This window comes from Labeo rohita, chromosome 3, assembly GCF_022985175.1.
Source record: "Labeo rohita strain BAU-BD-2019 chromosome 3, IGBB_LRoh.1.0, whole genome shotgun sequence".
Taxonomy (NCBI): domain Eukaryota; kingdom Metazoa; phylum Chordata; class Actinopteri; order Cypriniformes; family Cyprinidae; genus Labeo; species Labeo rohita.
Window position 1 is genome coordinate 14,218,961 of NC_066871.1, and position 13,932 is coordinate 14,232,892.

The following is a 13,932-nucleotide window of genomic DNA, read 5'->3' on the forward strand; positions in this document are numbered from 1 at the left end:
TTTCATTTGCTGATTGCCAATGTAAATGAGCATTTAGTTGTAGCTGGTAGCTATAATTGAAACACATGAAAGACTTTTTTGTTTAACTAGAGGATTATGTGTGTTCAGCATCCACTGTATCAGTACAAATTCAAATTATATTATAGTGTTGTGACAGCTGTCTTTTCTGGTTCACGTGTGGTTGAATAGTAAGAGGGGGCAGGAAAATGCCCTTGAAGTGATCTAATTGGGTATCAGCTGTCTTTCCCTGACAGCCTATATCTTTTCGTGCATCACTTCAAGGTCATCCTAGAGATGGTTTATGCTTTATGGCTGATGAGTTAGAGCCCTTTCTGAGGGTGACCAAGCAGGACCTCTGGTTTACTTAAGCTGAAGCTCCACTTGGGTTTTATCACATCACTGCCCTGCCGAAACAAGCGGGCTCCCAACCCCCTACCTATTATGTTGTAGGTCACCTTCAGTTTCTGTCTGTCAGGCCTTGAAGGATACAAACACAAATTAGTCGAACTTTCTCTTTTGGTTTGCAAACACTTCCTTCATAAACTTCACTCCCTGTATTCTCTACTAATAGTACTTGTTTCTTTTACAGTTGGTATCCCAACAATCAAATGGTGTGGAGCGGAGGGAGATTACAATGTGATGGTGATGGAGCTGCTTGGACCCAGTTTGGAGGATCTCTTCAACTTCTGTTCTCGCAAGTTCAGCCTAAAGACTGTTCTTCTGCTGGCTGACCAGATGGTAAGGCTTGTAGACATGATCACTGCAACCTTTGTCATCTCCACCCTACCCGTCTCTTGTTATAGGACACCTAAAATGAGATAATGACTCCAGGAAGTGGTGTTCTGGTGACACGTCAAGCTTTCCTGTCATCCTTTCAGCTGTTTCACTTAGACAACCAGTGTCCTTTTTCACTTTGTGTTTGAAAGGACTGCTTGTTCAGCGGTTGTCATGCCTGTATTTGCTTTATTTGAATTGGTGTGTTAGGTTTGCATGGAGTCTCATTCAGTCATTCGACCTGCTGAACCTGTCCTCTGTTCTGTCCTCAGATCAGCCGTATTGAATACATACACTCCAAGAACTTCATTCACAGAGACGTCAAGCCTGACAACTTCCTTATGGGTCTGGGGAAGAAGGGCAACCTTGTTTACATCATTGACTTTGGGCTGGCCAAGAAGTACAGAGATGCTCGCACCCACCAGCACATCCCTTATCGCGAGAATAAAAACTTGACTGGCACTGCTCGCTACGCTTCCATCAACACCCACTTGGGAATAGGTACCCTGACATGTCTTTTGAATAAATTTATAATAATAATATCATACTGAAACCTCCTGTGCTTTCAGACCTGACCTGTCATCACCTCTAACATTTATGATGAAGCCACTTCACCTGTTATAGTCTGGCTATCATAATGACATATGGTGTTTATCGTCGGTGTTTTCTTTCACAGAGCAATCCAGACGAGATGACTTGGAGTCTCTTGGCTATGTGCTCATGTACTTCAACCTGGGCTCTCTGCCATGGCAGGGTCTGAAGGCTGCCACAAAGAGACAGAAGTATGAGCGAATCAGTGAGAAGAAAATGTCCACTCCAATTGAAGTTCTGTGCAAAGGATACCCATGTAAGTTTCTGTCTGTATTTATAGTAACCAATAGGCTTAAGCTGTGTTACATCATAGCCATGGACCGTAAGCTACCTAGTTGGAGATAGGTGGTAGAAGACAGCATTTAGTTGAACGGTTCAATCAAATATGTGACCCTCGGGAAAGGTCCTGGAGACGGGATTCCGGACCCAACATCATTATATGTTGCCGCACTTGCCCACTAGACCATTTAATGTGTTAAATTTGATGTTAGGCGTTGATATTTGGTACTACCATAAGAAAAACAAATTTTGAGGAAGTAGCTCTCTAATAATTTATGTGCATGCATGCTCTCGTTTTAGACATGGTAAAATGGCAGTGACACAGAAAGGAAACAGGTTAAATGAAACTAGAAATTGTAATGCGTAAACATGCAAAAAATTCACATGTGAGTAGTAATTCAAGGGCACAAAGTTTCTTGTGTGCATGCAAAAGTCTGTGTGTGTGTGTGTGTGTACATATACAGTAGTCAACACTTGAAGTGGATCAAAACCTTTCATCAAAGTTTTCCTAAAATCAAAACAATACCCGTTCTTGTCTTAGAACAATAGTCAAATATTTTATTTATTTATTTATATTTTAGGGGTTCTGTATGTTGTCAGTTGGAGAAAATCAATGAAAAAACCCTGGGGAAATAAAAAGATATACAAATGACTGTACTACATACCAAATATAAAGCTGAAAATAATGCTGTATGAACAATTTAAATATGGTCAGAAAATGTACTAAGGTTTAGAAAATATTGAATTATTATTACAATGGTGGTAATAGTTCAGTAATACAGTTTGTTTGTTTGTTTTTTTTGTTCTGCTTTGTTTTAGAACAAATGAATGCAGTCTTAGTAAGCATATGACTTATTTTAAAACCATAAAAAAAATCTTACCATCCCTAAACTTACAAACAGTTGAGTAGATGACTTCATATGACCAAATTGACTGAAAGCAACAAAACTTAATTTTAATTGCTTTTGCCTTTTGTTTTTCCAGCTGAGTTTGCCACATACCTCAACTTTTGCCGCTCCCTTCGCTTTGACGACAAGCCCGACTATTCTTATCTGAGACAGCTCTTCAGGAACCTTTTCCACAGACAAGGCTTCTCATACGACTATGTGTTTGACTGGAATATGCTCAAATTTGTGAGTTTCATATGGTTTGTTTTTGCATGGATGCTGTTTTTCTTAAATTGTTGTTGGTTTTTATGGCGATCTAGTGAAGACATCAATAAATGAAAATTCTGTCATTAATTACTCACCCTCATGTCGTTCCTAACTCGTAAGACATTTGTTCATCTGTGCTTTTTAGGGTGCGAACAGAGCGGCAGAAGATCCAGAGAGAGAGCGGAGGGATCGAGAGGAAAGATTGCGACATGGGCGGAATCCTGCTGCCCGTGGCATGATGCCTTCCAGCTCAGGTAGACCCAGAGGAACGCAAGACGTAGCACCTCCCACACCCCTCACGCCAACCTCACACACAGGTAAGACGTCCACTGCTGCCTGTCAGTGCTTGTTTTGAATCAAGTCAAATCAGACAGCATGTCTATGGGAAATCATTTTTTTGTACATAAGGATTATTTTGATTTGCAAGATACACAGATTTTCATTCTCTTCACTGCTTCAGATAAAGACAGATTTGTATTCATCAGCTATTTTTTTTTTTTCCTGCCATTTGTTGTCGTCTTAGCTGACAGGAAGTGGTTAAAGGGTTGCAAGCTACTACTCTCAGCAGGATGTTTGCTAGACATGACTTAAATTTACTAGCGTTTGCTTAATCGAAGGGCGGAGGTTCACACAGAGACATTTCTACAGGAAAGACATTTAAACAATGACCCTGCACTGGTCTTGTTAGCAGCCTTAATGTGTACGGCCTCAATTAGCAGAGCGCAAAGACTCATAAACCCACCATATGTCACCTTCAAACCTTTAGTCCCAGTAAACTTCAGTTTCTTTCATTTAAATAATGTTTATTCTCTGTGGAGCCGAAAGTTCAATGCTGTTTTTCCAGTTTGGTGTAATTACTTTGTGGCTCAGACGTTGGAAAACAGACGGATTTTTGTTTAGGTGGACATGACCCAATGTGGTGTCAGTGTCCGTTTTTTCCATTTTCCACGCTTTAGATGACACGTGTCTTCCTTCCTTTCTCTTTGTGCCAGGAATGGAGCGAGAGAGGAAGGTCAGTATGAGATTGCACCGCGGAGCCCCTGTCAACATTTCCTCCTCTGATCTAACTGGCCGACAGGACACCTCACGCATGTCCACATCACAGGTACCAACACTGAGATTAAATAAGTAATACCAAACTTTTGAGATCCCTGTGTGTTCGGTAGCATTGTCAGTCTCTGGCCCCAGCTCCACTGCTCTTAAATGACCCTTTCTTTATTTCCAGTCAAGTCTGACTACAGAAGAGATAGTTAAGGGACCTTTATAAACAAACACCTCCACAATTGCTTTCCAGCAGAGACACAAAAGAAAAGATGATAGAGAGTGATAGCCATGAAAGAGTGCTTGGATGGAGCTTGTGTCTGCTGTGGCCTGGCATGATATGGAGCCGGTGTCATGGTTTTCAGGGCTGTTAGCATGCCATTATAAAAGCACTCTGCTCTGAGATGTGTTTTTGAGCTACACATGCTCTATAGCTTATCTTTAAATTTGTGTTCAGCAGTGAAATGGACAGTATGTGAGTAGGTGTTGAAGAAAAAAGCTAAATAACCTGGGCTGCGTTTCTCAAAAGCACCATAAGCTAAGTTAGTGCTTTTGGAAAACACAGCCCAGGTCATTTTGCCTGGTAGGCAAGACATATAGGATAAAAAAAGGTTTATTCATTTCCTTTATACTTTACTACTTTATATTATTGATGTTGTTGGGCTCAACAATAAGATTTTATTATTATTATTATTATTATTATTGTTATTATAATGTGTTTTTTATTTTCTTTTAATAAATGCTTAACACTTATTTATGGGATTTTTCAGCTATATATGTAACACATTTTTACTGACAAGAAGCATAAAACAAACTTAAAGCATTTTTGCTGGAAAATGATGGAATGTGTTTTTTCACCCAAAAATGAACATTGACATGTTTAAGGCCCAGAAAGGTACTAAAAGACATCATTAATTTTATGACACAAGGATAATTTTTGTTTACAAAGAAAACAAAAATGGTGTTATTCAACAATTTCTTTTCTCCTTGCATTGTGGTACTCTTGTGAACGTGCATTTAAGACTGATACAGAAGGGATTATTGAATAAAGTCATTATTTTTGTTTTTTTGTGCGCAAGAAGTGTTCTTGTAGCTTCATAATATTACAGTTGAACCACTGGTGTCACAATTTAATGATGTCCTTACTAGGGCTGCAACGATTCCTCGATTCTATTGGAGTATTTGATTTTAAAAAAAAAAAAAAAAAAAAAGAAAATCCTTGATTGCATTTTGCCCGTGTCGAGTAATCACCAAAATAACAGAAGTGGCGTATTCCACATATTAAACCCCTTTAAAAAATAATAAAGCATAATGCTGTTAAGAAATCACAAATGCTACGATTCAAGTAAATAAATATATGTGATGCTGGTTTAATATATGCGCTTTAATTATTTACATGCATGTAGGTTACGTAAGTGCTTGTCAGAGCAGCTCCATTCACAGTAAATGCTGCTACACAAACTGTGACCATTTAATTTTACTGCATGTTGTTGTGAGTTTGGGTTTATTATAATGTTCATCTGGTGCTGTTTCATCAGATTTGTAAGGTAAATCATTTACAAACCTACGCAAACCCAGAAGAATATCTTTTTTTTTTAATATGCTAACTGTTCATCACGATTTTAAAATAAGTTTAAACCCTCACCCTCAGTTAAACCCTGAGTTTATACATTTTGATGTTCACATATTCAAGAAATTACAATGGCTGTAGTTTTCTATCACAAAGAAATGGCCAGATATTAAAGATTTAAGTGAACATTTGAATTAAATGTTGAGTCGATATTAAACAAGGATTAGATTGCGCAGTAAGGTGTAAAAACAATCGTCAGGCCATTGGCGCCCTCTGCAGTCATTTGTTATAATGCGTAATGTACATTATACGTCATTTTCAAGGCTATTGTTCATCTAGGTCTATTTTTCCATAAAAAAATGTATTATAATTATCCGGTTACTCGATTGCCAAAATAATTGTTAGTGACAGCCCTAGTCCTTACTATCTTTCTGGGCCTTGAATGTGTCAGTTGTATTGCTGTCTATGCAGGGTCAGAAAACTCTTGGATTTCATCAGAAATATTTTAATTTGTATTCTGAAGATAAACGAAGGTCTAATGGGTTTGGAACGACATGAGGGCGAGTAATTAATGACAGAGTTTTCTTTTTGGGTAAACTATCCCTTTAGGCCTATTTAAATGGCTTTTTCAAGACTAGTATAAATCACTTTTTCTGTATCACTGTCAGCCAGTTAAGTAACATTGCATTGGTGACATATTTACATCAGTTGAATTTGCAAACAACATTGTTGAAACATGACAGAACACCAAAATGTGACATTTGCAAAACATTACGTAACTTAAAAATTTAATGATAGTTGAAATGCAAGCACTGGCCCTGGGCCATTGGGCCATCCTTATTGTTGAGCCCTGCATTGTGTAACCACTGCCACATATTTTGGATCATATTTGTGTAGAGCTGAACTTGTCACACATTCTTGAAATGCTGCCCAGAGTCATAATTCTGTCTAGAGAGTCTGTGGTGATTTGAATATTTGTTGTTAACGCTCCTGTTCAGATCCACATTTTCTGAGGTGTTTACCACATTGTTGTTTACTTTTTTTCATCACAAATGAATATGTTTCCCCCTCCACCCACCCACCCACCCACTTCAGAATAGCATTCCCTATGATCACCACGGCAAGTAGATGCTCGCCATGTTCTGGTATGAGAGACAGCGTTGGGTGAGTGACAGTTGGGTGTCTTTTATTTACCTGGACTACCTCCACTTCCCTCCATTGAGTAATAGGCTCCCTGTCCCACATCACTGCTGTACGGCTGTCACGCAGCACATCACTCACCACACAGAAGGAAGAGAGACTTCACTACTTCATTGCCAGCTGTAATTCAGATGAAGTAGTTAGATGTTTAGCAAAGGCTCTTGAAGTGTTTAATTGAAAAGCAATATGGTGTTATTCAAATAAAGTGCCACAGTCAGGCTCCAGATGTGAAAACCCCATTCATTTTCTCCATAGTGAAACCTAAAACTGCCAACAGCTCTGAGGTTCTCTTTTGAATATATTACCAAAAGAAGGTCATACAAACATTGTTGAAGATCAGAACCCAAGCAGTCTGTGTCTGATGTTACAAGCTAGTTTCTTCAGCGCAAGTGAGGCATCATCTTCATTGACTTGTTCACTCAGAATGGCTTCTAATTATTTTGCTTTCAGCTTAAAGGGAACCCTTGGTATTAATACTTTTATGGCTTAATATAATGTAAATTGTATAATGTAAAAATCCACGAAAGATTTACGTTATTCCAAAAATTCCACATGGGGGGTGCCATTATTTCAGTGACGTGAAATGGTTGCACTCGTGAGCTACTGGCACTACCGGTTGCTAAGAAGAGGAGAAATTAATTGAAAGATGCCTGTGGATGAGTAAAACTTTCGAAAGACCCGCATCTTTGTTCTTTCCACTTTAGCCCTGATACCTATGAGGCTTTTAGTAAACCACAGCTACTGAAAGAGCTTACAAACGGCCGAGACGAGAAACGCTAAATAAAATCCCTACATTGTTCTGCTTGCTTAAGGGTGGGTGGGTGTGTGTGTGTGTGTGTTTATTTTTATTTATTTTTTTTATATTTAAAGAAGAAACTATATATAAAAATGTCATGCAGTTACTTCAAACTATGAAAAAAAAATTAGCTTTGCTTCAAAGCTGTTCAAAAAATCATTCACTGTAAATTGTCATAATCGTAATTATTAGTTGCAGTTATAATTTCAATGGAATAATCGACAATTATTACTCATAATCGTGCAACCCTTGGTACAGCATTTGGTTTAAACCAATTACATTTATATCCATCGCCACGTGTAAGCTCTTTCAGCATCTGTGGATATCATATCAGTATATTATTTTCTGAGTTTTGTTGCAGTAGAAATGGCAACAGATAACACCAGTAGCGCACCGAGTGCAACCGTTTCACATCGAAATAATGGCGTCCCTTATAGTCCAATGTGGATTTAAAAAAAAAAAAAAATGCAGTTAAGTCTTTCGTTGGTTTCCTACTACATATTTTGGTAAGAGATTTAACGTTATAACTCAAATTATGTTCCGCACACACAGACGTTCCACACGTGTAGCGGTTCAAACAGCATTGCATTTGTTTGGTACACGTGAACCAGAAAACCTGTATTGGAAATTTTTAGTACGAATATGTATACTGTTACACCCCTAGTTAAGATTCTCAAAACTGGCTGATTGTTTTGTTCTGTGACTCCTAATTGAGGAATTTAAAATATCTGTGAAGAAAATGAATGGGGTAAATATTTCTGGAACCAAGGATATTAGTAATGTACACCAAAACCACCAGCATTCATAGTCTGGGATACTTGCATACTTTATTCCAGCTTCGTCCCGGTTAGCAGTTTATAACCTCATGTCTCACTGTAATGACTCAGATGGTATTTTTAATCTTTACAGAGAAAGTAATTCATAACACCAGATGATGTGATGCGTTACTCACAGATGGACAGTACTGTTATCCCCTGAGCCGTTTTTAACTGAATCTAGACTTAGGGGTTGTGCTTATTTTTACTAAAAAATGCACTGTAGCAGCAATATTTCCCTGCTATTAAAAGTTTAAAGCATAATTTCAACCCTTGATGGGTTCGAGGATGCATTTTCCACTATTATCATTCCTTTTAGTCATGTGAATTTCTGGGCAACCTATGTCTCCATGTCCCAGTGCTCAGATTTGATCAGATCAAGAGCTGTAAACATACGGCGCACTGAAAACAAAAAAACGTAGTATGCTCCCGTATGCACGTATGCCCACCAGACCATCTGTCACAGATGTCCCATAGCAGCCTCCACACGATCACCGTGTACTCATACATGTATTTGTAGAACCTCATAACTGACAAAAGTTTAATGTAGTGTTGGAGAGCTAATTCAAAACCAGTCGTTGAAGCAGAAAGGAAGCACAAATGCCGTGCAGCAGAGCGCTCTTGATTGTGTGCTGTGCAGCGCCCTCTGCTTGCGAGTGTGTGTTTCTGCACTCTACTTTGTGATGTATCCATAACCTCTAGTTGCCTGGGTGTGGATGCCTCTTTCTGTCTCACTCTTTTAACCCCCCAGTGCTTGGTTTTGGCTCTCTCTGGCATGCCGTGTGACCACCCAGACTGTGCTCCTGCGCCCACCTAATCAATGCAGCTTTATACTTACAAGCATTTTGCTTTCAGTTATTTAAGTGTAAAACTGCTGCTTCTGGCCTCCGTTTACAGAAGATCTCTGCCAGTTCCTTTATTGTTGTTTGTGCCCTGAATGAATTGAACTGAACGGCTCACCACTGCAGCTCTTTTGTTCCCGTCTGTAACGTCAGTGAAGGATTCACCCCCGCCCTTTCCAGAGCAGCCGTCACGTGATTGGCCCTAGAGTCCTCATGGGGCCCCTGCACTGCCTTGCCTTTGACGGAGGATCATGAAAAATGTATCCCCACCTAGTAATTAATCACCTCAGATGTTATTGTGTATCTGAAGGTGCAAGGCACAATTAGCTGTCGCCCCTCCTCCGATCTTAAAATAACCTGCCATTTGTGTTCCTGAGTGGACTTAAATTTAAAAAAAAATACAGTATTTTGTTCCCCCTCCCCCCCCCCAACCCCCTGTGTTTTTTGGTGTTATAAACCTTGTTTCCCCCTCTCCTGCTATATGCCCTCTGCTGTGGCAGGCCATGGGGGAGCTCAGAGGACGGCCCCAGGACCACCTAAAATATTTAGGGACTCAAAGCATACAGGCACAAACGGTTACCGCCCCGTAAGAACTAGTGATGCATCAAAAATATTTGGCCAAAAGTGAGTTTTCTATTTTAGTCATTTGGAAGGTCGAAATCATTGGCTAAATGCTGTTTAGTTTTGTTTAATCAGTGTTTAAACTGGGAAAAGACATGATTAAAACAGCTTATAACAGTATTTATGTATAAAATGTCATTTAACTCATAAAAGCCTTTTAATATTCAAAGATCATTAGTTAGCTAAAAACCAAAAAATAACTCTAGAGAGGACCATAATGTGCACTGTATTACATAAGAATTTTATATTAAGTTCTTATCATTACTTAATGTGTTTTTAAATAAATTTGTCATGAAGTTATTACAGCTGCTGTTAAATGTTTGTATTTCGACACCCAGTTAGAATAGAAACAGATATATCAATAAAAAGTTGATGATAAACTGCTAAATTTAAATGCGATTTAAATGTTTATATGTAACTCAGTTTGTTAATAATTAAACTTGATTGATTATTAAGGCAACATTTACATGAGCGCATATTCGTTTTAAAACATAACTTTTGCTACGGTTCCACCTATTGTTTACACTTCTCTGGCGTTTTTGACCCTCGAAAACGGACAGTTTTGAAAATGCTGCAGACCCTGTCTTAGTTTGAAAACTCGTGTTGTGTTTCAATGTAAATCGACCAAAATGGAGACTTTTGAAAAATGATAGCGTGGCTGCCCACATTTGCGCTGCATATCCTTGATGATCGTGTAAACAATAACATCATATCATGAAATGCTAATATTTTGGAAGCTCATATAAGGAAAAGTAACCATTAAATTGCGACGTAAAAAAAGAAATTACAGTATTTTTGCATCCCAAGGAATAAGTCAATTTTATTACGGTTACTTCTCTTAAATTTTAAACATACTTGAGCCAGTATGGTCATGTGACATGTGTTTTCTCTTGTGTTGTGTAGACAGAGTTTCTGAAATGCAGTGAAAACGCCATTGTAAACAAGGATTGTTTTAATTTTAAAATGCCGTTTTAAGGGCCTAAATAAACGTTTTCATATATCAGTGTTTCAGTAGAAAAATATATTTTTGGTGCATTACTAGTAAGAACTGTATAATAAGTTTTGAATAAGTTGACCCTAGCTGATAATGACCTTTTATCCTAAGGGCACAAAGCTAAAATTCATGATGACGCTTATGGCATGGCATCATGAATCTGAAGTGGTGTTTCTAATAACTGAATTGACTGTTTACACCTGGTATTAAGATCTGTCTTGGTTGAGGCAAAACACTTGTGCATGTTTATGTAAGTGCACTTTTGGTTCACTTAGAAGTCGTACATAACCGACAACATGTCAAACTTTTTCATTTTTAATGTTGTTTTTGACTGACAGGTGAGTAGGCGGTCCTTTGAGCTTGCGATACATTACGATGGATTGGTGTTCACATTTGCATTGTGGTCACATGTTATCGACCACCTAGTAATGTGGTTTGAATAATCATTTACACCTGATTTTTGTGCCGTCTACTTGTAATTGGATCATCTGAGACTGTCCGATCTTTATACCAGATGCAAATGGGTTGTCTTAGAGACATATTTCTTTGTCATTGGTATCCTAAACATTCCCATGACAGTGTCAAACTGAGATGACTCATGGGAATAAGGGAACAATGGCTATGTTCACATAGCAGAATAATATGCTTGTCAGTCCTGTTTGGAGTGTTAAATATGATTCATTAATCACAGTTCATTTTAAAAGTAAGAGACATTCGTATACTGTAACCAATCTTAAATATGGATAATCGTAAATATTAATGGATCACTAGTAAATTAAGAGTGTAATGACATGGTTTTATATGAGTAAAACCATAGCTGACAGCCAGTGTCACATTGACATGAAGTACAGTACTGCTCAAAAGTTTAGGATCAGTTTAAAAAAATATATATATATAATATAATATAATATAATATAATATAGTATAATATAATGTAATATAATAAATTTTGGATGAGAAATTTGTACACAAAAATAAAACCATAGAGTTAATGAGATGACTAATTTTTAAAAGTACAGTAAGTAAAAAATTCACACTTGGATAAATCTGTTTTGTTACATCAAAATAAGACTTAAAATGGACCGAAAACATTATCTGTGAGTTTTTGGTAAGTAGTCAGTTTTGAAATATGAGCAAAATTTTATGAGCTTTGTTAAATGATAATCTGAGATACTTAAAAATAGTTAAAAGTTTTAACTATTAAAAGGAATAGCTGCACATAAGTTCACAAATAAAATGTATTGTTTAAATTGTTACTGCCTTATTATTGTTTTGGAATAAATGTAAAATGCTTAAACTCTTAACTTGATGAGATTCATACTTGGCTTTAATAAATAGAATATTTATTACACTGTTAATGTAAAAATATAAAATATATTTTTTTTCTTTTTCTGATAGTGTAAGCAGTGTTTAGCCAAGAAAATATGGCTGGGACATGAATTTACATTTACCAAAAAAAAAAAAAAAAAAAATTATAAAAAGGCTTACTGACCCCAATCTTTTGAACAATAGTGTATGTGATTCAAATTCCGTAACGTGTTTGTTTATTATCAGTATTTGTTGCTGTGGTTACAGGCATTATGCTAAAGTTAGTGAAGCAATTTGGTGACGTCCATAAAGACATCATCAATCCGCTCCCATCATTTTGAAGTGTCACGCCTAACAGTTATCACTCCAAACAAAAATACCACCGTTAAGGCCAATTCACATCGCACCTACAGACGGGTTTTGTCTGATCATGTTACCCGTTAGTGTCTTTTGGCATTGGTCAGCACTTGTTTTTTCCGATTGAACATGTTGATTCTCATTTGTATGATCTTGAAATGTCTTCTTAGTGACATACTTGGTCTGTCAGTGCAGTGTGAATTGATACTCTCAGCAACGGCAACTCTCTATTCAAAAACTGACGTGTCTCTTTCTCCTTCCCCACCCCAGGCTCTTTCTCGCGTCACCCCAAGTGGCCTGCAGTCTGCCGTACCTCGATGAGACCCTCCACACGCCTCAAGAGCAGACCAACCACGGCCCTGATCTGCACAAGGACTTCTCCAGCAGCCTCTAACCATGTGAAATCAACCTCAGCAAATCAAATCGAAACAAGAGACTTCATTTCCTCCTTCCTCTCAATGCAATTAAACACACTTGAGAGTCACGCGAAACTCGAGAGACGGACAGATTTTGGTTTTGTTTTCTTTTCGCACACACACATTTTCTTACCTACACTACTCCAGAAGACACCGGGGCACATCAGTTGTGCTTGTTAACATCAATTTTTGCCAGACAATCGCTGGCGAGATGGGAGGGACGGGACGGGTGGGGGGGGGGGGGGGTTCTCGGCCATCGCTGCCTTTGGCCCTCTGACACACACACCAGGAGGAGAGGGCCGTCCTCCTGCCGTCCAGGGGCCTCTTCGCAAAGCAGAGCGTCTTGGCTAAAGCCACGTCCAACGGCTCTGATAGCGCGGCTCACCCTCTCCTGTTGCAAAAAAATTACTTTTACACAGCTTGGAATGCAGCTGTACTGATAGCCATTGACATTTTGCTTACTACGTAATCTTTTACTTTTGTCTTTTTGTTTATGTACAACGGAGATTAAATTGATTTCACACTGGCTACAGTCTTTTGCAGGTGAATCTTTTTCTCTTTTTTGTTAGTTTAACAGCGTTAAGCTTAATGAAATGTGCAGAATCAAATCGAAAGTTTGAAAGCCTGTTCGTTCATGTCGCAGGATGAAGGCAGTGTCCTTTTTATGTCGTTTTCTAGTTTATGTGCAAGGCCAGGCAGAGAAACATAAGCAAAGGTTTGCGTAGTCGTGCCCACAGTACCACCTTTACACTCTTTTCGATTTTAGTTTTAGTTTTGTTGCACCAATCAACGTGGTCCTCAATATCAACTGTTTTTTTTGCTCATTGATTTTATTGCATTCCCTTATGCTTTTCGTTTGTTTCTCGAAAGCTGTGAAATGCCTGTTTTGTAGAGATGTTGATGTTATTAATGTTGCTGTTTCTTTTTACCCCCCTGAACTAAGCTTAGTGCTTTTACAGTAACGCAGGCACACGTGGTTGGGTCAAGACTGTTTATAGCAGTTTAAGAAGTCTAATAAGAGAAAAGGGCTTCGTTTTTCTGACCTGAGGGTATAAATATGATGAACTTGGGGCATATGTTGAGACAAGCCAGGCACATTTTCTTTTAACATTTGTGTTTGGATTTGGAAATGGATTGAGCCCAGCTTGTCTCGTTGAGAGTACACCAGCCATCA

At 38.3% G+C, this 13,932-nt stretch overlaps 1 protein-coding gene across 2 annotated transcripts in view; it reads left to right on the forward strand.

The window, feature by feature from the left end:
* The window catches only part of csnk1da (casein kinase 1, delta a), a 32,211-nt gene extending 19,120 nt beyond the window's left edge, over positions 1-13,091 (forward strand). Inside the window, exons 3-10 of one of the 2 annotated variants that reach the window (XM_051101717.1) lie at positions 590-738; positions 1,047-1,275; positions 1,451-1,621; positions 2,629-2,777; positions 2,944-3,115; positions 3,791-3,903; positions 6,505-6,573; positions 12,613-13,091. In XM_051101717.1, coding sequence (XP_050957674.1) covers positions 590-738; positions 1,047-1,275; positions 1,451-1,621; positions 2,629-2,777; positions 2,944-3,115; positions 3,791-3,903; positions 6,505-6,537 — 1,016 coding nt within the window. In that variant the 3' untranslated portion in view covers positions 6,538-6,573; positions 12,613-13,091. The remainder of the gene's footprint in view (positions 1-589; positions 739-1,046; positions 1,276-1,450; positions 1,622-2,628; positions 2,778-2,943; positions 3,116-3,790; positions 3,904-6,504; positions 6,574-12,612) is intronic. The other variant, XM_051101712.1, reaches the window with a different exon arrangement.
* Positions 13,092-13,932: the final 841 nt, after the last annotated feature.